Source organism: Canis lupus, chromosome 9, assembly GCF_011100685.1.
Source record: "Canis lupus familiaris isolate Mischka breed German Shepherd chromosome 9, alternate assembly UU_Cfam_GSD_1.0, whole genome shotgun sequence".
In the NCBI taxonomy this organism is placed as follows: domain Eukaryota; kingdom Metazoa; phylum Chordata; class Mammalia; order Carnivora; family Canidae; genus Canis; species Canis lupus.
The window spans coordinates 13,752,426-13,776,923 of record NC_049230.1 but is presented as its reverse complement, the minus strand read 5'-3'; the positions used below and the strand labels follow the sequence as shown (position 1 = coordinate 13,776,923).

At 38.4% G+C, this 24,498-nt stretch overlaps 1 protein-coding gene across 2 annotated transcripts in view; it reads left to right on the top strand.

Annotated features, from left to right (window-relative positions):
* PSMD12 (proteasome 26S subunit, non-ATPase 12) overlaps positions 1-22,628 on the top strand; it is a 35,396-nt gene extending 12,768 nt beyond the window's left edge. For both annotated transcript variants that reach the window (XM_038546818.1, XM_038546819.1), the window contains 8 exons: positions 4,054-4,161; positions 7,404-7,508; positions 12,616-12,765; positions 12,853-12,987; positions 13,936-14,048; positions 15,267-15,441; positions 19,138-19,215; positions 20,190-22,628. In XM_038546818.1, coding sequence (XP_038402746.1) covers positions 4,054-4,161; positions 7,404-7,508; positions 12,616-12,765; positions 12,853-12,987; positions 13,936-14,048; positions 15,267-15,441; positions 19,138-19,215; positions 20,190-20,399 — 1,074 coding nt within the window. In that variant the 3' untranslated portion in view covers positions 20,400-22,628. The remainder of the gene's footprint in view (positions 1-4,053; positions 4,162-7,403; positions 7,509-12,615; positions 12,766-12,852; positions 12,988-13,935; positions 14,049-15,266; positions 15,442-19,137; positions 19,216-20,189) is intronic.
* The last annotated feature ends 1,870 nt before the right edge of the window (positions 22,629-24,498 follow it).

Below are 24,498 nucleotides of genomic sequence, written 5' to 3'. Positions count from 1 at the left end.
ACCTTATCTGAGCCACCCAGGTATCCCCTCTGTTGCTTTTCTTTTCTTTTCTTTTCTTTTTTTAAAGATTTTATTTATTTATTCATGAGAGACACACAGAGAGAGGCAGAGACACAGGCAGAAGGAGAAGCAGGCTTCACACAGGGAACCCGATGTGGGACTCAATCCTGGGACTCTAGGATCATTGCCTGGGCCAAAGGCAGACGCTTAACTGCTGAGCCACCAAGACGTCCCTCTTTGTTGCTTTTCTGATTGAGAAACTGACATTTATATGTAAGATTCTTGGAAAGTGAAGAAATGTGCCAGGTAACCTCTAGTTCGGTACAGAATATAAATCACAAGTAATGGTAGTACATCTTTAGCAAGTGCCCTAAGGTGATTTATTTTTAAAAGTTATACACAGGGGCACCTGGGTAGCTCTGGTTGAGCATCTGCCTTTGGCTCAGGTCGTGATCCTGGGGTCCTAGAATCTAGTCCCATATCAGGTTTCCTGCAGGGAGCCTCCTTCTCTTCCCCTGCCTATATCTCTGCCTCTCTCTCTCTCTCTCTCTCTCTCTCTCACATTAATAAATAAATTTAAAATCTTAAAAAAAGAAAAAAAAGAAAAGGTGCACACATAGGGCACCTGAGTGGCTCAGTTGGTTAAGCAGCTGACTCCGGATTTCAGCTTGGGTAATGATGTCAGGGTCATGAGATCAAGCCCTGCATCAGGCTCTGTGCTCAGCATGGAGTCTGTTTGTCCCTCTCCCTCTGCTTATCCCCTTCCTCACTCTCTTTAAGAAATAAATAAAATCTGGGGATCCCTGGGTGGCTTAGTGGTTGAATGCCTGCCTTCAGCCCAGGGCGTGATCCTGGAGACCCGGGATCAGGTCCCGCATTGGGCTCCCTGCATGGAGCCTGCTTGTCCCTCTGCCTGTGTCTCTATGCTTTTCTCTCTCTCTCTCTCTCTCTCTCTCTCTCTCTGTCTCTCATGAATAAATAAATAAAATCTTAAAAAAAAAAAAAGAAATAAATAAAATCTTAAAAAATAAAAAGAAGTTATATGCCCAGATAGCAATATACAGTAAGTGACAAAAAGCAGTGAGTGGTGCAAGGAGACATGAAAGGAGGAAGAGAAGGTTTTGATTAGGTTTGTTAGGGGAGGCTTCCTGGAGAAAGAGGAGTTTGAGCCTTCTCACAACTGGCTAATGGCATGACCACAACTGCAGGGGGCTCCCCCTTTCGCAGGTGACATACTATGTCTTCTTAGCTCTGGAAAGTGCTTAGGGACTCAAAATGTGCCTCTCCTTTTCCCATAATTACTTTTTACCTAAAACTTTTCTTTTTGCTTTATCAGACTTAGAAAGTAATGATTTTCTTAAAATAACCTTTTCTAGATTGCTTAAAATTAATGGTTTCTAATTCACTGTCTGTCACTTGAGCCCAGGGGGTAAGCCTCACTCCAACCATGACTTACCTAATGACTTCTATTTTTTTCAGGTGGCAGCGTGATGTTCACTTACCGTTAGAATATTGATGGAATTGTTTTGTTTTGTTTTTCTTGTACCCCATCTGATTTCTGCTAATGTAGTTTTTGCACGGCTTTTAGAATTACTAAGTTGTATGCTCTTCTAGAAATCATTGTTATAATGAGTGTTAGAGGGATCTTTGGGAGATACAAGGTGTCCCAGAGCCGTACACTTATTGAAAGAGTTATATTTTACAGTAAAAACCTTCACCTTTTGGAACTCTTGTGTCTCTGAACATCCAGTTTTCCAGATAATTAGTAGTTTGACCTGAACTCCATGAATATTCTTTTTCAAGGAAATCTTTGCAAGATACACCTTGGGATTTTTTTTTTTTTTTTTAGCTTGATTGAAGTATAATTGACTGCAAGATTCTCTGTTTACTTTTCTGATATCTTAAAATACGTATTTTCTTGATGACAAAGAGTCCTAATTATTATTCTCAATGGTTATGATAATTGACTGATAATTGATAATGTTTAGAATCTATGTATATATTTTTTACAGATTTTATTTACTCATGAGAGACACAGAGAGAGAGGCAGAGACATAGGCATAGGGAGAAGCAGGCTCATTGCATGGAGCCTGCTCCTGTATCTCCCTCTCTCTCTCTGCTTATCTGTGTCTCTTATGAATAAATAAATAAAATGTTAAAAAAAATAAAAGAATCTATATTAGAGGTTGCAGACTATAGGCCGTGGACTAAATCCCACCTGCTAACTTTGTAAATAATGTTTCTGGAACATAGCCATCCATTTGTTATATATTGTCTGGTAGCTTTGTAGTTACAAAGGCAAAGCTGAGGGACGCTTGGGTGGCTCAGTGGTTGAGCATCTGCCTTTGGCTCAGGGCGTGATCCTGGGGTCCCGGGATCGAGTCCCACATTGGGTTCCCTACATGGGGCCTGCTTCTCCCTCTGCCTGTGTCTCTGCCTCTCTTTCTCTTTGTGTCTCATGAAGAAGTAAATAAAAAATCTTTTTTAAAAAGTCTCAGATAATTAATTAATCTTAAAAAAAAAAAAAGCAGAGCTGAATACTTGCCACAGAGACCCTGTGGCTCACAAAGTGTAACATACTTAGAATGTAAATATTTACCAAAATTTATAGAAATATTTTGCTGACCTCTGACCTAGATGATAGAATTAGAGCTAGAGGTAATGTAGTCCAACCTGCTTAAGTTATCTGTGAGGAACCTGGGCAGGGATACTGTGACCCTTCAATGTCACATTTTATTGAGGGGAATATGGGTGACTATGGCTCTTCCTCCCTACCCAGGGGCTGGAACTGCTTAACCTTCTGCCTCTGCTGCTGACTCTTTTCTTCATTTACAGTATCAGCTGACTATGGCTTCATTGTGTTCACAGCCACTGTGGAACTCACTTCTTTTTTCCCCCCTTTCATCTTCTACAACCTCTGTGCTTTTTTGCTTGGCTCCAAAAAAAGCTAGCTAGGAAGCCTTCTAATAGACATCCTCAAACACCCCTTTTGTGTAATCAGTTTGCTATTTGTAGTGGGGAGGGGTGACGTCTTTCCATCTGAGATTTTCCTAACCTTTTTGAGTTATTAATGGGTGTTTAGTACTTCTTAGCTATCAGAGACATTTTGAATATTTTTTTAAGCAAGCTCTACACCAAATACGGGGCTTGAACTCACAACCCTGAATCAGGAATGGCATGCTCTACCAACTGATCCAGCCCGGTCCCCCCTTCCTCTTTTTTAAAGATTTTATTTTATCACTATTATTATTTTATTTATTTATTTATTTTTAGAGAGAGTGGGATAGTACAAGTGAGGGGGGATGGGATAGTGAGAGAGGGAGAGAGAATCTGAAGGAAGTTCCATGCCCAGTGTGGAGCCCAGCATGGGGCTTGATCTCATGACCCAGAAATCATGACCTGAGCCAAAATCAATACTTGGACATTTAACCAACTGAGGCAGGGCTGCCTGGGTGGCTCAGTTGGTTAAGCATATGTCTTCCACTCAGGTTATGATCCCCAGGGTCCTGTGATCAAGCCCAGTGTGGGGATCCCTGTTCAGTGGGATCTCTTCCTCAACCCCTCCCCTTGGCTTGTGTGTGCTCTCACTTTCTCTCAAATAAATAAATAAAATCTCTAAAAAATAATAATAATAACTAACTGAGGCACCCCTAAAGGTTTTATTATTTTACTTGATTTTATTTCATTTCATTTTTTAAAGATTTTATTTTCTTAAGTAATCTCTGCAGCCAACATGGGGATTGAACGCACAACCCTGAGATCTAGAGTTGCTTAGGAATACTAGGTTTGAACATAGCATTTTCGTCAGTGAAATACATCCTTTTTTTTTTTTTTTTTTAAGATTTTATTTATTTATTCATGAGAGACAGAGAAGCAGAGACATAGGCAGAGAGAGAAGCAAGCTCCCCATAGGGAATCAGTCCTCAGACCCTGGGATCATGCCCTGAGCCCAAGGCAGATGCTCAACCATTGAGCCACTCAGGCATCCTGAAATACTTCTTTTTAATTGTATGAGGAATGAACCTTACTCATGAATGGTTTTTATTATTTTAGGCTGTTGCAAAAATGGTTCAACAGTGTTGTACTTATGTTGAGGAAATCACAGACCTTCCAATCAAACTTCGGTTAATTGATACTCTACGAATGGTAACAGAAGGAAAGGTAAGTTTTCCATTGGCATAACTCAGTGGGAAGTCCTGTCTTTTCTATATTCAGAGATACTTATTTATGAAGACGTTATATCTATATATATACATAGATAGATTTTATTTTATTTTATTTTAAAGATTTTATTTATTTATTCACGAGAGACACAGAGAGAGAGAGAGGCAAAGACACAGGCAGAGGGAGAAGCAGTCTCCATGCAAGGAGCCTGATGTGGGACTTGATCTCCAGGATCATGTCCTGGACTGAAGGCGGCGCTAAACTGCTGAGCCACCAGGGCTGCCCGATAGATCTATTTTAAAATAACAAAGTAAAAAAATAAATAAATAAATAAAATAAATAAATAAAATAACAAAGTAGATCATCACCTTGATTCAACCATTATCTTTGTATATTTCCTTCTAGTATCTTCCCATATGTAAATGAATATATTTATTTGTGTTTACATATTTTAAAGATTTTTTTTAAAAGATTTATTTATTTATGATAGACAAGAGAGAGAGAGAGAGGCAGAGACACAGGCAGAGGTAGAAGCAGGCTCCATGCTGGGAGCCTGACGTGGGACTCGATCCTGGGTCTCCAGGATTGCGCCCTGAGCCAAAGGCAGGCGCTAAACCGCTGAGCCACCCAGGGATCCCCAAGATTTTTTTAAGTAATCTCTGCACTTACCATTGGGCTTGAGCTAATGACCTGGAGATCAAGAGTTGCATGCTCTTCCAACTGAGCCAGTCTGGCACCCCCAAATGAATGTAATTAAATAGCCACAGTCTTGGGATGCCTGGGTGGCTCAGTGGTTGAGCGTCTGCCTTTGACCCAGGGCGTGATCCTGGAGTCCCAGGATCGAGTCCCACGTTGGGCTCCCCGAGGGGAGCCTGCTTTTCCCTCTGCCTGTGTCTCTGCCTCTCTGTGTCTCTCATGAATAAGTAGATTAAAAAATCTAAAAAGAAATAAACAGATAGATATTCATAGTCTTGACACATCCAGATTTTTCTAGGAATTAGGGACCTTACCCCATATTTACATGTAAAATGAATCAAAGATAAAAGTAATTCTTCACCCTGGCCTAGATCTGCTTGAGAAATCTATACTTGGGATAACTAAGGTTTCACTCTACTATTTAAATTAATAGAATATTGGAGTGCCTGGCTGGCTCAGTCAGCAGAGCATGTGATTCTTAATCTTGCAGTTGTGAGTTTGAGCCCCATGTTGGCTGTAAAGCTTACTTAAAAAAAAAATAATAGAGTATTCATAGTTGCAAGTTTAATTTACAAATTTCACTGTCTTGCCAGAATGTATTTGTATTTAATATGATCTCTTTGTTCTCCTAATCTTCTGTTTCTCTAAAAAAGACAAGTGTGAAATGGTGACTAAAGTAAATTATTTTTTTCTAGACAGGTGTTTGTGATGTGAAAATAAAAACTAAGCTTATATTTAACTTAACAGTTCAGTAATTTTTTTAAAAGATTTTATTTATTTTTTTAAGATTTTATTTATTTATTCATGAGAGACACACACACACACACAGAGAGAGAGAGGCAGAGACATAGGCAGAGGGAGAAGCAGGCTCCATGCAGGGAGCCCGATGCGGAACTCGATCCTGGGACCCCAGGATCATACCCTGGGTTGAAGGCAGGTGCTAAACTGCTGAGCCACCCAGTGATCCCCTAATTATTTATTTTTTAAAGATTTATTTAAGAGAGCATTTGTGGGTGGGGGGCAGCAGGGAGAGGAAAAGAGAATCTCAAGCGGACTCCCCACTGTGTGGGGACTCAGCCCAACGTGGGACCCAGTCTCATGACCCTGAGATCATGACCTGAGCTCAAATCAATAGTCAGATGCTCAACTGACTGAGCCACCTAGGCACCCCAAGATTTTTTTTTTTTTACGTAATCTCTACACTCAACATGGGGCTTTACCCACAACCCTAAGATCAAGAGTTTTATGCTCTACTGACTTAGCCAGCGGCCAGGCACCCTTAGTTCAGTAAATGTTTATTAAACACCTCTGTTGTGCTAGATCCAGAATGAATATGACACTGTTCTTTATCACCTCAAAGAGATGCATCATAAAAATAGTTACTGTGCTGTGTTTGACTCTTGATATTGGCTCAGGTCATGATCTTGGGGTCATGAGATTGAGCTCCAAGTTGAGCTCACCACTTAGCAGGAAATCTGCTTAAGATTCTTTCTCTGTTCCTCTGTCCCCCCACTCTACCCCTGCTCATGCCTGTTCTCTCTCTCTCTTTTTAAGATAAATAAAATCTTTTAAAAAAGAAAAGAAACATATGGGCATTTAGGAATGTAAAAGTAGTTTGTTATTCTTGGAGATTAAGGTTTTCTGGGGTGGATTGGGGAAAAGGGGTTGCTGCAGAACAAAGGCTAAAAGGATAAGGAAGCCTAAGCATGATAATTAGTTCTCTAGACTCCATTAGGCTATAGTTAAATTTTTGATGTTTAATTTGTTGGAAACTATAAACTCACTAACATTACTTATAACTGCAAAAAATGCTGGTAGCTTTAACAAGATCAATTATTTTAATTTAATTATTATTACTATTATTCTTTTTTATATTACTATTATTCTTAAACAACCTCTACACCCAGTGTGGGGCTTGAACTCATGACCCCAAGATCAAGAGTCACATGTTCTACCAACTGAGCCAGCCAGGTGCCCCTCAAATAATTCTTTTAAGGGCACTGTTCTATTTTTTCTGCTATTTAATATAGCTTAGGATTCTGTTATTCATTAAACAGTGATTTCATATTTAGGTGCTTAAAGCAAAGCTACAAAATATGAATAATGTTCTTAAAATATATGTGATCGTGAAGGTACCTCAGTGGCTAGGTTGGTTAAGTGTCCAACTCTTGATTTCTGCTCAGGTCATGATTTCAGGGTCATGAAATCAAGCCCTGAGTCAGGCTCTGTTCTAAGTGGGGAATCTGCTCTAGATTTTCTCTCTCCCTCCCCCCCTTCCTCTCCTCCCTGGGTATGCGTGCGTTCATGCATGCATGCATGCATGAGCATGTGCACCCCCCTTCAAATGAATAAAAATTTTTTTTAATTATGTAATTGTGAAATGTAAAATGTCACACAGTTGTATTTGTACGAAGAGGATAAAGTACACAATAACTGCATGATAAATACCATTAGGCTTAGTTTGAATAATAGTTCAACTGTATCTTTAAATGTTAACACATTTCTATGGAAATTTTGATAATATAAATTTCTCATATTTGTAGATTTATGTTGAAATTGAACGTGCTCGACTGACTAAGACATTAGCAACTATAAAAGAGCAAAATGGTGACGTGAAAGAGGCGGCCTCCATTTTACAAGAGTTACAGGTAAGGAGATGCATTTAGAATGAAAATCTTTATATTTAGTCGGCAGTATGTCTTATGGAAATAGCTTATTTTGGCATCTTTAAACTTTTTCAAAACTATCAAGATTAAGAGTAAGTGCAGTGGAATATGAGGTTATTCAGGTACCTGAAAATTATGTAATTAGGGTCCTGACTAAATTTAACTGCTAAAAGAATTTTGAAGAAAAGTTAGAATCGATGCATTAGTCTTGATTTTGTGCTATTTGAAAACTTTCATTCTCTTTAGAATTTAAATAGAATTAGTAATTCATGTACTATTTGTGCCGTAGGGAATCACTGGTAATCATTGGCTTCGTTCTTAACAAATATTTGATTGGCAGTGAATTTCTAGGCTAAATTGTTTTAACAAAGAAACATTGCCTCATAATTTGCCATGTTTCAGGACAGGTTCCCCCCCCCCTCCCCAGGACAGGTTTTTAAGAATGATCTTAAAATTAGACCACAAAGAACCAAGAAATCTGAGAAAAACCATAGACTCACTCACCCAAAAAAAAAGTACCTGAAATACACTCAAAATTTTCCTTGTAATTTTGGCTTATCATGGTTTCTCCATTAAGTTAAAATTGCTTATTCTGATTTTTCAGTCATGTACCATTTTAGTTAAAGGAAGGGGAAAAATAACACTGAGAAGATCCTGTGTGCTATGCATTGTCTTTTTTTTTTTTTTAATGTCCTATGTTCTCTGTACACTTTATCTTATTCACTGTTCATGCACAGCACTATTTTTATCCCCATTTTTCTGCCAAGGAAACAAATTCAAAAGGATTAAGTAACGTGCCTTAAGTCATTGCCAAGAAGTGGTAAAGTTTAGACTCATACTAGTTCTAAATAGCTTCAGATGTCTTCTTTTTGTTTTTTTTTTTTCATTTATTCTTTTTAGAAGATTTTATTTTTTTTCTTTCTTTTTTTTTAAGATTTTATTTATTTATTCATGACAGACACAGACAGAGAGAGAGGCATAGACACAGGCAGAGGGAGAAGCAGGCTCCATGCAGGGAGCCTGACATGGGACTCGATCCCAGGTCTCCAGGATCATGCCCTGGGCTGAAGGCAGCACTAAACCACTGAGCCACCGGGGCTGCCCAGAAGATTTGATTTGATTTGATTTGATTTATTTTTTTATATTCATTTTATTATTTTATTTTATTTTATTCTTTTATTTTATTCTTTTATTTTATTTTATTTTTATTTTTATTTTATTTATTTTTTAATTTTTTTTTTTTTTTAAGATTTATTTATTTACTTATGATAGAGAGAGGCAGAGACACAGGCAGAGGGAGAAGCAGGCTCCATGCCGGGAGCCCGACGCGGGATTCAATCCTGGGACTCCAGGATTGCGCCCTGGGCCAGAGGCAGGCACCAAACCGCTGAGCCACCCAGGGATCCCCAGATTTTATTTTTTAGAGCACTTTTAGGTTCACAACCAAGTTGAGTGGCAAGTACAGAGAGTTCCCATATACTCCATTGTCCCCCTCCCAACACGCACATGCATGTATGCACGTGCATGCACACACGCACACACACACACACATTCTCTCTCTCTCTCTCCCTCTCTCCTCTCTCTCCCTCCCCTTCTACCAACATCTCACACCAGAGTGGTACATTAGTTAAAATAGATGAACCTACATTGACATGAGATCACTGAAAGTCAATAGTTTGCATTAAGGTTCACTCTTCGTGTTGTATATTCCGCGGATTTTGACAAATGTGCTCATCAATGTAGTATCATATAAAATAGGTTCACTGCCCTAAAAATTCTCTGGTCTGCCTGTTCCTCCCTCTTCCCCATCCCAACCCCTGGCAACCACTGATCTTTCTACTGTCTCCATAGTTTTGCCTTCAAACCCTATTTTCAACTAGGATGATTATGCCTCATGATTCAACATCCTCTGAAATAGTCTTGCCAAAAAAAATTCACCTCAATTATGTAAAGCTTCTAGGTTTAACTACCAGTTTACAGGATATGCTAGGGACAGAGGAGCCTATTAAATGATACCACAGGGATGCAATCAGCATAATTCAGACTCTATAAAACTATAGGATGATTGGCTTGATTTTGTCAACAAATAAATGGCAAGGAAAAAGAGCCATAAGAAACCTATTTATCAAGATATTGCAAAGTATGAGCCTCATGTGGATTCTTATTTAATTAAAATAAATGAGATAGATATTGGGGACTGACTAGGTATTTGGTGATAAAAGGAATTTTTAGATTTTTTTTTCAATGTTTATCTGTTAGAGACACATACTAAAATATATGTCTGAAATTTACTTCAAAGTAATTGACATGGGGATCCCTGGGTGGCTCAGCAGGTTTGGTGCCTGCCTTTGACTCAGGGTGTGATCCTGGAGACCTGGGATCGAGTCCCACATCAGGCTCCCTGCATGGAGCCTGCTTCTACCTCTGCCTGTGTCTCTGCCTCTCTCTCTCTCTCTCTCTCTCTCATGAATAAATAAAATATTAAAAAAAAAAAAAGTAATTGACACATGGAGAGTGGGTAAAGATTCATAAATGAAACATTGATGGCTCATTGCATAAGGTTTTATTTTCCTTAACAAAAATTACAAAGAAAAAAAAATTACAAAGAAGACCGTGAAATAAAAACCTTTTTTCAGTCCTAATAATAATAATGAAATATTCTTCTTTCTGCTTTGCCATTCTCCATTTTATAAATTCATTTGCAATGTGTATGCCAAATATTAAATTAAAAATGTTTCTCATAAAAAAATGTTTCTCATAGTATTTGACGTAATTGATTTTCTATTTTGCATCTGTTGTATATTTACTATAACTCTACATTTCTATATCCTTTAGGAGTTATATCAGCCATGTTATTTGAATTTTAAAAAGACTAGCACCTCTTTTTCCTGTAATTTTTTGTTATGTAAATAGAAAACCTATAAGTTGTATCCTTTTGTGTGTTTAGAACTGTAATTTCTGGGACACGTGGGTGGCTCAGTTGCTTAAGCGTCTGCCTTCAGTTCATGTCATGATCCCAGGGTGTTGGGATTGAGCCCCATGTCAGGCTCCCTGCTCAGTGGGGAATCTGTTTCTCCCTCTCCCTCTGCTCATGTGTGTGCTTGCACATGGGTATGCTTGCACATGGGTGTGGTTCTCGCTGTCTCTCAAATAAATAAATAAAATATTTTTTAAAAGAAGAATTGTAATTTCCAAAAAAAAAAAAAAGAAAAGAAAGAAAAGAATTGTAATTTCCTGCTCCCAAGTATGTTAACTAACTAGAATTTAAATTAAAATTTGAAGAAAAGGGATGTCTGGGTGGCTCAGTGGTTGAACATCTGCCTTTGGCCCAAGGCATGATCCTGGAGTCCCACATCAGGCTCCCTGCATGGAGCCTGCTTCTCCCTCTGCCTATGTCTTTGCCTCTCTCTGTCTCTCATGAATAAATGAATAAAATCTTTAAATGAATGAATGAATGTAATTTCCTCACTAGCCATGAGGAAAATGCAAATTAAAACCACAAGAGATACCCCTACATGCCTTTTTTTTTTTTTTTAAGATTTTATTTATTCATGAGAGACACAGAGAGAGAGAGGCAGAGATCCAGGCAGAGAGAGAAGCAGGCTCCATGCAGGGAGCCTGATGTGGGACTTGATCCCAGGACTCCAGGATCATGCCCCTAGGCCGAAGACAGGCGGAGCCACCCAGGGATCCCCTTCTACATGCTATTAGAATAGCTAACATTAAAAATATATATACTGGAAAAAAAAAAAATATATATATATATATACTGTTTATAACCAAGTGCCAGCAGTGCTGCAAAGTGATGACTACCCTTATCCATTGCTGATGGGAATGCAAAGTGGTGCAGCCGCTGGAAAACGATTTGGCTATTTTTTACAAAGTTAAACATATGCTTTACCAAATGACCCAGCAATACCAATTCCTGGTGCCCAAGAGAAATGAAAACTTGAAGTTCACACTCAACCTATCTACTGATGTTCAGAGTAGTTTTGTTCATGATGGGCACAAGATGGAATCATGATAAAGGGGGGGGGGCAGGACACAGATTTAAAAAAAAAATCCACCCAGATATCCTTCAGGTGAATGGTTAAACTGGTTCATCCACACAATGGAGTACTACTTAGCCATAAAAAGAAATGAACTAGGGACACTGGGTGGCTCAGTCGGTTAAGGGTCTGCCTTCAGCTCAGGTCAGGATCTCAGGGTCCTGGGATCAAGACCCACATCAGGCTTCCCACTCAGCTGGAAGCCTGCTTGTCCCTCTCCCTCTGCCCATTCTCTCACTCATGTGCATGCACACTCTCTTTCTCAAATAAATAAATAAAATCTTGGGATCCCTGGGTGGCGCAGCGGTTTGGCGCCTGCCTTTGGCCCAGGGCGCGATCCTGGAGACCCGGGATCGAATCCCACGTCGGGCTCCCAGTGCATGGAGCCTGCTTCTCCCTCTGACTGTGTCTCTGCCTCATTCTCTCTCTCTCTCTGTGACTATCACAAATAAATAAAAATTAAAAAAAAAAAATAAAAAAAAAGATGAAGAGCGAGTCAAAGCATTTTAAAAAATAATAATAATAAATAAATAAATAAAATCTTTTAATAAAAGGAATGAACTATTGATATACATAACAATTTAGATGAATCTTTACTATTCAAAGCATTATGTTGAGTACAAAAAGACTCAAGAGATTGCATACTGTGTTTCATATTCATGAAAAACAAATCTATAGTGATGGAGAACAGGTCATTCTGACTGGCAGAAGTATGTGACTCCAAAGGGGCAAATGAGGGACTTAGTTTAGGGGTGATAGACTGTTCTGTATCTTGATTGAGATGGTAGCTAAACAAGTCTGTGTATATGCTTAAATTCACAGAACTTTTTATGTCAGAAGAAAAAATATCCATTTTCCTATATAGTTTTTTTTACTGTAATTTCCTGGAGGAAATTAGCTTTTTATATCATTATCAACATTCTCCCAGTATGCAAAAAAGGTTCTTATTGTTTGATAGATGTGAATATTTTAATACATTTAATTTTGCAATTTTTAGAAATTACCAAATATAAACTTATTTGGGGTCTTACTTTGGCCAGGTGGAAACCTATGGGTCAATGGAAAAGAAAGAGCGAGTGGAGTTTATTTTGGAGCAAATGAGGCTCTGCCTAGCTGTGAAGGATTACATTCGTACACAAATCATCAGCAAGAAAATTAACACCAAATTTTTCCAGGAAGAAAATACAGAGGTAAACATATCTCTTACTGCAAGTTTATTTTAAATGTGTTTAGAAAAGACCCATAAGCCGCAATTTATTTTATCAACTTTTTTTCAGAAATTAAAATTGAAATATTATAACTTAATGATTCAGCTGGATCAACATGAGGGATCCTATTTGTCTATTTGTAAGCACTACAGAGCAATATATGATACTCCCTGTATACAGGCAGAAAGTGAAAAGTGGCAACAGGTAAGAATATTTTCTTATACTTGATATTGATATTTACTAGGAAGAATTTGCATTTTTTATTTTGAAGTGATTTTTAACTTCAGTGATCATATGCAGTTATATGGTACTGCTTTCTAGTCAGTGTATTGATAGTTTATCTTTACTGACTCAAACGAACTGTGACAATATTCTAAATTATTTATCACTATCGAAGAATGTAGCCTTACTGTTTAAAGTATGTATAGCAGGGCAATGCCTGGGTAGCTCAGTCGGTTAAGCATCCTACTCTTATTTCAGCTCAGGTCATGATCTCAGGGTCGTGAGATCAAGCCTCATATCAGGCTCAACACTCAGCTCCAGATCTGCTTGAGATTCTTTGTCTCTTCCCTTCCTCCTACTCTCTCTCTTTCTCTCTCTCTCTTTCTCCCTCTAAGTAAATAAAATCTTTAAAAAAAAAAAAAAAAAAAAACGTGTAGCAGAAGCATTTGGCTGGCTCAGTTCATAGATCATGCAATGCTTGATCCTTGGAGGTTTTGACTTAAAGCCCCATGTTGGATGTAAATATTACTTTAAAAAAAATAAAGTAAAATATGTATAGCAGGTCACATGCTAACAAAGGTTACAGGTAAAGACCTAGCATTACTTTGGAAAATTATTTCACAAAACTGTTTCAAATCATTTGTATGTATGTTCCATGTTTGTGCTGCTAACTTGTTACAAGGAGTTTTCCTTTATATATCTCGCTCCAAAAAATGTTAGCCCAGGTAGTAATATAGATCGGCAAAGATTTACTGTAGTTGTTTCATAGAAATTTAATATGACAGGAAGATACTGTAAAAGGAAGCTTGGTAGGATCATTCCCTAAGACTTTGAGTCTCTAAAAAATCTCATGATTTTTTAGTTCCTGCCAGAGTCTCCACTTTGTTTCTAAGCTTGCTTATGATCCATTGTGTTATACAACGTTTTTAGGCTCTGAAAAGTGTTGTCCTCTATGTGATCTTGGCTCCTTTTGACAACGAACAGTCAGATTTGGTTCACCGAATAAGTGGTGACAAGAAGTTAGAAGAAATTCCTAAATACAAGTAAGTACTTTTATAGCTAGTGTAGTACATCTCAGCAGAAACACCATTTTGAAGGAAAAATGGTTAACCTAAGTGTACATCTGCTTAATTGGTTCCTGATAGATTGTATTGGCGAATAAAACTAGAGGTTATAGAGTAGTGAAATGGTTTTTGTCCTGCTGCTTTAGAAATTAATGAGATTGGGCACCTGGGTGGCTCAGTGGTTGAGCGTCTGCCTTTGACTCAGGTAGTGATCCTGGGGTCCTGGGATTGTGTCCCACATTGGGGTCCCCATGGAGAGGCTGCTTTTCCCTCTGTGTCTCTGCCTCTCTCATGAATAAACAAGTTAATTAATTTTTAAAAAAGAAATTAATGAGGTTATAACACACTTCATTCTGAAACCACTTATCAAGGGGCACCTAAGTAGCTCAGTCAGTTAAGCATTTGACCCTTGGTCTCAGCTCAGGTCTTGATCTAGGGGTTACAAGTTTGGGCCTCACATTGGGCTCCACTGGGTGTGAGCTTTCTTTTTTTAAAAAAAAAAAAAAAAAAAAAACAACCTAAAATGGACCACTTGTCAGATAGAAGTTGCATTTCAAGCTCACTTTATTTATTTATTTATTTATTTATTTATTTATTTATTTATTTATTTATTTATTTATGATAGTCACACACAGAGAGAGAGAGAGGCAGAGACATAGGCAGAGGGAGAAGCAGGCTCCATGCACCGGGAGCCCGACGTGGGATTCGATCCCGGGTCTCCAGGATCGCGCCCTGGGCCAAAGGCAGGCGCCAAACCGCTGCGCCACCCAGGGATCCCTCAAGCTCACTTTAGCAGCTTTGGTTATTAATCATTTGATAAAATTTTAGTAGTTTAGGACTTAAGTGATTTTCAGAAGTCTATATAAAACAGACATACACTTCCTACACACAGTGGGCTTTTAGTTCTTAAAAGCTGTTTTTCTTTTATCTGTCTCATTGGTAAGCTTATGCTAATTATTCCAGAGACTGGCAAATACATTGTGGGAGGGAGCAGAATGTTAAGTAGAGGAATGCTCCATTCAGAACTGCTGTGGAAAAAAATGGCAGTAAATAAATAATAATCAACTTATATTTTGTTTTACAAATAAGAACTTACAAGTACGATCTTTGCCAATATTTAAGCATTTGCCATTATATTACCTTATGTTACGTTTTTCCAGATTTATACAATTTTATACAATTTTATACAATTTACAGGGATCTTTTAAAGCTCTTTACTACAATGGAGCTCATGCGTTGGTCCACCCTTGTTGAAGACTATGGGATGGAGTTAAGGAAAGGGTCTCTTGAGAGTCCAGCGACTGATGTTTTTGGTTCTACAGAGGAAGGCGAAAGGAGGTGGACAGACTTAAAGAACAGAGTCGTGGAACATGTAAGTGCCGGCCCAGAAGTGAACTGGGGTGATTTCCACCACAAACTTTTAATTTTCAAGTGTGACAGTCAAATGTTTCTTTTGAAGGTTATATCTTTAATTCTTTGCTTTAGGTTTGTTTTGGGGGGTTTTTTGCTATGCTCAGGGTAATAGTGGTGTAAATTTGTTCTCCCAGTGTTGTTTGTGTATTTCCCAAAATGTATCAGAATTTATCTTATCCCTCTTACTTCCCCCCACCCTATTCCCTTATATTTGGCTTTTCAGGAAAAACAAAAACAAAAACCCACAATGTTTTAGCATTCTTATTTTGAAGGGACCTCTCAAGAATCCAAAATTTTAAGGGTGCCTGGCTGACTCAGTAAAGCACGTGACTCTTGATCTTGGGGTGTCAGTTCAGGCCTCACGTTGGGTGTAGACATTACTTAAAAATAAAATTTAGGGCAGCCCAGGTGGTTCAGCGGTTTAGCGCTGCCTTCGGCCCAGGGCATGATCCTGGAGACCCGGGATCGAGTCCCACGTCGGGCTCCCTACATGGACCCCGCTTCTCCCTCTGCCTGTGTCTCTGCCTCTCTCTCTCTCTGTATCTCTCATGAATAAATAAATAAAATCTTTAAAAATATAAAATTTATTTTATTTTAATTTTTAAAAAATATTTATTTATTCATAAGAGACACAGAAAGAGAGGCAGAGACACAGGCAGGGGAGGAGAAGCAGGCTCCATGTAAGGAGGCCAGTGTGGGACTCCATCCCAGGAATCTGGGATCAAGCCCTGAACCAAAGGAAGACAGATGCTCAATTGCTGAGCCACCCAGACATCCAAAAAATAAAATTGAAAAAAAAAAAAAAAAAAAAAAGAATTCAAAATGTTACAGCATATAGGGACACTTGGGTGGCTCAGTGGTTGAGCATCTGCATTTGGGTCAGGTCATGATCCACGGGTTCGGGGATCAAGTCCCACATCTGACGTCCCGCAGGGAGCCTGCTTCTCCCTCTGCCTCTGTGTGTCTCTCATGAACAAATAAATAAAATCCTTAAAAAAAAAAAAAACTTACATCATATAAACCAGAAGGAATTTCTTAAGAATGAATGGTGGGATGGTTGTGGGTGAAAGTTGCTCTTTCTGGGATCCCTGGGTGGCGCAGCGGTTTGGTGCCTGCCTTCGGCCCAGGGCGTGATCCTGGAGTCCTGGGATCGAATCCCACATCAGGCTCCCTCCATGGAGCCTGCTTCTCTCTCTGCCTGTGTCTCTGCCTCTCTCTCTGTGTGTGTCTCTCATGAATAAATAAATAAAACTTTTTAAAAAAGAAAAGAAAGTTGCTCTTTCTATCTGCTGCTTGCTTGGTAGTTCTGGGAATGGGTAACAAGTCTTAAACCTGATCTTTGATCTTCTTGGTATCACTATAAATGGAATTATTTCAGCATTCATTCACATAGCAAACATGTATTATGAGCTTTCTATGTACCAGGCACTGTACAAATATGCTGGAACATGTGGGAAAGTGAGATGTGGTCCCTACCTTCAGACAGCTTGAAAATAAGTCATAGGGAAAGATGGATTTATAAGTAAAAGTATTTGGGGCACCTGGGTGGCTTAGTGGTTGAGCGTCTGCCTTTTGCTCAGGTCATGATCCCCAGGGTCCTGGAATCGAGTCCCACATCAGGCTTCTGCAGGGAACCTGCTTCTTCCCTCTGCCTGTGTCTCTGCCTCTCTCTCTGTGTCTCCCAGAAACAAATAAATAAAATCTTAAAAAAAAAAGAAAGTAAAAGTATTCTAGATATTAGGGTACAAATATATATCAAATGGAGTGCAGCATAAGTAGAGAGTTGATTGGTTCTACCTGAAAGGGGGACACCTGGCTGGCTCAGTCAGTAGAGCATACTCTTGATCTCGGGGTTGTGAGTCCAAGCCCCATGTCGGAGGTGGAGATTGCTTAAAATACATATATATGTGTGTGTGTGTGTGTGTGTGTGTGTGTGTGTGTGTGTGTGTGTGTATTTTGTATGTGTGTGTGTTTTTAAGGTTTTCTTTATTTATTTGACAGGGTACAACTAGGCAGAGTGGCAGGAAGAGGGAGAAGCAGCTCCCTGCAGAGCAGGGAGCCCAATGAGGGACTTGATCCCAGGACCCAGAGATCATGACCTGAGCCAAAGCAGATGCTTAACCAACCAAGCCACCCAGGCGCCCCAAAAATAAAATCCTAAAAAGAAAAAGAAAGGTCAGGCTAGATCTGCAGAAATTGACAGAGGAGGTAAGATTTGTAAGAAGAGTACCCGGTAAGCGGACAGATGCCATAGTCTGAGCAGGAGCATGGAGACGACAAACCTGTAGGATGAACAGAAGTGCCTCCAAACACAGGGATCAGTGAAGAAGAAAGTCGGAGATATGGAAAGGGTCTGGAACTTCACAAAGTTTATATACTGCAGTAGTGGAAACTTTGATCTGAGAGGACAGTGACCAGGCTTGCATCTTACAAAGACTCCTCTGGCAGTCAGTGTGGAGAATGCACTTGGGGGAGAGACAGGAATGGAGCTGAGAGTAAGTGAAGGCTCCTGTGGGCTTCTGTCAAGGCTGTAGCTGAGGGATAGATGGGATGGAGTTATTTTAATAAAGAAAATAAATAGAATTTGGTCGTTGATTAAATTTAAAGGATAAAGAAGGGATCTAGAATGATTGTGCTGCTTCCTAAGAAGTGTGTTGCCGTGGACCCTGAGAGAGATGGGAGGAGGGACAACTTCTCCAAACATCGGTTCATTTTCTCTCCCCACTGTTTCCCATTTTTCTTGTGATGCTGCTATTTTGTTAATAACAAAGAAGAATAAAGGGAACAGTGGCTCAGTTGGTTAAGCAGCCCACTCTTGATTTTAGCTCAGGTCATGATCTCAGGGTCATGGGATTAAGCCCCTTGTCCAGGCTCCAAGCTCAACAAGGAGTCTACTCAAGATTCTGTCTCCCTTTCCCTCCACCCCTACCCCCCACATGCTTTCTCTAAAATAAATAAAGAATTAAAATAATAATGATAAAGGGAACCACTTCCAGTGTAAACTAGAAAATTTAATTTCAAGTTACCTTTCAGTAGTTAAAATGATGATAACGTCGTGTTTTGAGATGCTCTCATTTTTTGAATCAGCCTTTTAAACATTTGTGTCGGGCAGCCCGGGTAGCTCAGTGGTTTAGCGCCGCCTTCTGCCCAGGGCCTGATCCTGGACATCCGGGATCGAGTCCCACATCAGGCTCCCTGCATGGAGCTTGCTTCTCCCTCTGCCTGTGTCTCTGCCTCTCTCTCTCTCTGTCTCTCATAAATAAGTAATAAAATATTTTTTAAAAAATAAAAATAAACATTTGTATCATAATTAGGAAATTTTAATTTTAGATTCTTGGATTTAGCAAAAACATTTTAGTACATTAGTTTTTAACCATTATTTTAGTTAAGATAAGCCTAGGGTTTGACTATATATATTTTAAAAGAGTTGTGGATAGTATTCAGAATAACTTACAAAACTGCAGAAACCAAAGTATCTAAATTTTGCTTTGTTACTGAAATTGAGAATCAGCTTCATTCCAGCAGTCAGCTATAGAAAAATAAAAGCTCTGAATCTGACATTTTAACTAAACCTATTTGAATATGAAAACAAATGGGCTTTTAGCCTTACTGACGACTCTTAGGTGTTCTTCATTGCTCTCTGTCCTCTCCCCAGAATATTAGAATAATGGCCAAGTATTACACCAGGATAACAATGAAGAGGATGGCTCAGCTTCTTGATCTGTCTGTTGATGTAAGTAGTTTGAGTTGTTTTAGCCAGTCGTTTTGAATATCAACTGACTTATAAAAATTGAATTAGAAAATCAATTTTGCTTTATTATTTAAGTTAAGGTGACAAAGTTTCCCCAGGCTATCTTGAGTACCCAAAAATAGCCCAAATATCAAGTTTATAGTTACATTACTATTATGTGTCCTAGTTAAAATCTTTACTTAAATATGACAGTTTTACATCGTTGCATCTGCAGTCGGGTATGTATTTCTATAACAAATATGTCTAGGGTCCCAGGAATGAACCATAGAAATAGAAAACTGTGAAGGAGACTTCACTACACTTCCCTTGCAGAGGTCCCAGGTCAAGTTAGAGAAATATTGTGTTCAGATCTAGGTTCCTGCTGGTGGAATGTATAACACACCACAGAGGTAGGGGTTAAGTGAGGTGATCTAGAAGCCATTTCTGTCATGAGACAGTTTATCAGTTTAGCTAAAGAAAGAAGAATCATGGGTGTTAGAGGTAAAAAATGTAATCCTTGGTTGGCTCATTAGCTCCTCTCATTTCTGGACCAGTGGACCAGAGTCCTTAGAATAAAGTGACTTGTCCTTGGCTATGTAGTTGCCAGTGGCAGAGATTACACATTGTAATCCAGCATTTCTGGAAACAAATTATCTATATGATGTGTTAGGGGGAAACATTGTAGACCAAGAGTGGACCAAGGGGCTGTTGGCAGGAGCAGAACCAGCATTGTTGAGTTTGCAAGGAGGCAGATTCAAACTCTACCCTGATTCTGAGTAGACTTAGAGGCTATTCATCTCCTAGACTCATAGTACACTAAGTGTATTGTTACAGGAAGTCAAGAGTTGCTTACTTATGCGTAGTGAATTTTAGCACTGCATATTCTTGGGTGAAGAGTTTAAAAAATGCTTTCCTTAAATTTTGTTTATTGTCTGTAATTATCCTATCTTAATCCAATTTTTCATTCTCTCTTGCAGGAGTCAGAAGCTTTTCTTTCAAATCTAGTAGTTAACAAGACCATCTTTGCTAAAGTAGACAGGTTGGCAGGAATTATCAACTTCCAGAGACCCAAGGATCCAAATAATTTATTAAATGACTGGTCTCAGAAACTGAACTCACTGATGTCTCTAGTTAACAAAACTACACACCTCATAGCCAAAGAGGAGATGATACATAACCTACAATAAGGGTCTCAGTGCCCCTAATGCTTTTAGAAAAGAGTTAAAATTGGAAGTCATAAAAGACTGTTATGGTGTATATGTTGGGTTTGTTGTGGTTTTTTTTTTTTTTTTTTTTTTCTATTTTCAGCTCCTTTGTCTAAAATTTAAGATAGTGAATATGTTTAAGGCCCCTTTCAACCCTTCAGTTCCCTGATTTTATTGTTAACTTTGTATTTGCAATTGGTGCAAAAAAAAATTTCTATTTCTGTTGTCTATGAACTCAAACAATTGTGTCATAACTTACCCAAATGTGTTTTTCTATCATTTGAAAACTTTTTAGCTATTATTTGTTCTCATTCAGCTAACAACCATAATTATCATAATAAAAGCAGTATATGCACATTGACTTTCTATAGTTACCTGTGTTTCTGAACATTTTGTGGGATAGTGATTTAACTATTTTTTAAATAAAAGAAATTCTGTTGTAAAGCTATCAATTATTTAGTAGAATTTTAAAAACAACGTAGGACATAGAATATTTGGGATAGAGTTGTGATTTGTGAAGAATTTGTATTTTAGTATTGTGGCAGAAAGCCTCTAGACTGAGTATGTATAGAGCGATCTGGTAGGCTGAAGACTTAATATAGACATAATTGTTTTTTCCCTCTGAGTCAAACTGATTTCAATCACAGTAGCTTGATTATTTTCATTCCCTTTCTCTGACTTGACCAGTTGTTAAAATCAAATGACATTGTATTGACACAATTTAACACACACAGTCATTTTTAAAAGATTTCTTTGTGACTTTCACTTATAGATCTAATTATATCAATGTTCCAAATTCATTCCCTCTTTATAGGAACTTTAGTTCCATTATATGAACACTGGATTACAACCTAAAATGCTTTAAAAAAATGACAACAACAAAAAGACTCAGTCACCCTCTTAGCAAATGGCATAGTATTGACTTTTTTTTAAACAGAAGTTTTACTATCAAACATCTGAGATCAATTAATAGCAAATTTTGGAAGTTTTTAAAAATGTGATTTATTTCAAGGAAAACTGAAGGTTATTTAAAATGATGTTTAAACAATGAAAGTATGAGGTCTACTTTTTTAAAAAATCCAAATGAAGGGATGGGAGAAAAAAGATATTCTGGAAATAGCATTTTTCATAATTCATTTTCATTTAGTGGTCACTAAATTGTCCTAGTCTGTGATCCCAGGGCTGAGGACACTTGTGGGACCTCTGCTATTTATGTTGAGTCATTGTGAGTAATAACCTAGTATTAAATCTAATTCTATTCTTTGGAAATTTAATGTATTGTCACATTAATAACATAAACATCTGCTACCACTTATCTTTAAAAATCTAACCAAAAATATGGCAAGGAACATCAGAAGTTCACACCAGCAATAGGAATATGGTTTAAATTTTCTTCTGAGTGAAAAGGATAGAAAATGAAATCATCTTGTATTGTTAATTTGTAAATCAAGTTGGAGCTAATTTGAATCTAGCTTTTCATTAACTTGCTAACTCATTATCCTTGTACTTGCCAAACCTGGCTATTTGGCCAAATACTTGATTGTTGTAAAGATGTCAAATGATCCTCTTCTTTGGTCTTTATTTAACATGCTTGCCCTCAAACTAAGCTCTTTGTGTGTTCTGAGTTGGTGCCATTTGTAACTGAATCCCATTTGATTTAACTGCCTATCCAGTTTTTTTTTCTCCTCCAAGCAAACTTAAATTTCGTAGTGTTACAAAGAAGAATCCGTTAACATAGGGCAATAAAATATTTGAGATGTTCGAAACCCCAAATCCTGGCTTCCATGTCAGACCTAAAGCTGACTATTCATGAAAAGGATAGAACCACTTTGCTTTAAATATGGAAAAGATAATACTTGACTCATTTTCATTTTCATTAGGTTACTAACTAGCAGAGAGGTGATAAGCCACTGTTTTTTGTTTTCATTTTTTAAATGAAACGTTTTTTACCCTTTTATTTTTATATAATTTATGTTTTTATTTTAGAGTTCAATAGCTATTTCTGTAATTAACCCTAATTTCCATATGCTTACTGAATCATTGAAAAACTAATCTTTAAAATTCAAACTGTTCCATTATCTTCTAAGTGTTACATGTATGATACAAGTACATATTTTTCATTGTTTCCAGCTCCTGGATATAGCTGCAATAAAAGCTCTAATTTGTGGGTGTGTAAAAACCTGGAGAATAAACTCATACTTTTAAAGATCACTTTTTTTTTTTTCCAGTTCTCTTGCTGTTTAAAACAAAAAGCTGTAGGTTTTTCATTCTTTCAAAATCATGCTCTCTCCATAAACCTGTTAAATGGTGGGAAGACATTGTGCATGTGTTTTTCAAAAAACCAACTGGTTGGCTTTTTTCCCCCCTGAATTCTTTGGTGACAGGCTGTGCTTTATTGTGCCCTTGACCAATGGTTGTCCAGCATAGCCCACGTCAGAATCCCCGGCAGGGCTTGCTACAACAGATGGTTGGGCCCCACCTCCAGAGTTTCTGATCCAGGTCTGGGGTAGGGCCCAAGAATTTTCTTTTTTCTTCTTTTCTTTTCTTTCTTTTCTTTTCTTTTCTTTTCTTTTCTTTTCTTTTCTTTCTTTTTCTTTTTCTTTTTCTTTTCTTTTTTCTTTCTTTCTTTCTTTCTTTCTTTCTTTCTTTCTTTCTTTCTTTCTTTCTTTCTTTCTTTCTTTCTTTCTTTCTTTTCATTTCTAGCAAGTCCTTGGGGGTTGCAGATGTTACTAAAAACACGGAGTGGACACAAAAGTACAGTTAGGATTATGCTCCAGTGTGATGCTTATCCTATGCCAGTTTCCCAGTCGAGTGATCTGAGGTCTGGTTTTATCTTGCTTGATGACGTATAGAGAAGTGTTCTTGCTTTCTGAGTGGATGCAAAGCAAGGTGCCTCAGTATTTACCATATTGAAAGAATTGAAGATTGGGAAAGTCTTAGCATCTTGCTATCTTTTTCTCTATAAGATTGGGAACCATGTTTTTCTTGGTATCCATCACTTCTGTTACATAGTAGAAATTTAAATGCTTGTTGAGTTAAATTGTTTCTTAACCAATTAATTTTTTTAAATGCTTTCTTATACCTTCCTGGGATTATGTTTTGATCCTCACTTCCAACTTTTTGTTACCTCATAAGGGTTCAAGTCAGTGGCATTAATTACATTCACAATGTACAACCATCAGGGACGCCTGGGAGGCTCAGTGGTTGAGCGTTCTGCCTTTGGCTCAGGGCCTGATCCCAGAGACCCAGGATCGAGTTCCACATCAGTCTCCTTGCATGGAACCTGCTTCTCCTCCCTTTGCCTATGTCTCTGCCTCTCTCTGTCTCTCATGAATAAGATCTGTTAAAAATAACAACAACAATATACAGCCATCTCTAATACCTGTCTCCAAAACTTCCTACAGTCATTTAAAAAATTTTGGGCAGCCTGGGTGGCTCAGTGGTTTAGCACCGCCTTTGGCCCAGGGCATGATCCTGGAGACCCGGGATCGAGTCCCGCATTGGGCTCCCTGCATGGAGCCTGCTTCTCCCTCTGCCTGTGTCTCTACCTCTCTGTCTCTCTGTTTCTCATGAATACATAAATAAAATCTTTAAAAAAGAAAAAAAAATTTTTTTGAGAAAGCTCTACACCCAAAGTGGGGCTCAAACTCCCAACTGCAAGATCAAGAGTCACATGTTTTACCGACTGCACCAACCAGGTGTCCCTATTTCCAAATTTTATTACCTCAACCAGAAGCTTTGTTAACCATTAGGCAGTAATTCCCCATCCCCATCCCCCTTGCCCTAGCCCCTTGGTAGCTCTTAGTCTTTCTGTTTCTATGAATTCACCTATAGGAGATATACTTCAGGGATCCCTGGGTGGAGCAGCGGTTTGGCGCCTGCCTTTGGCCCAGGGCGTGATCCTGGAGACCCAGGATCGAGTCCCACCTCGGGCTCCCGGTGCACGGAGCCTGCTTCTCCCTCTGCCTGTGTCTCTGCCTCCCTCTCTCTCTCTCTCTCTCTCTCTCTCTGTGTGACTATCATAAATTAAAAAAAAATATTTAAAAAGGAGATATACTTCATATAAAGTGGAGTCAAGCGT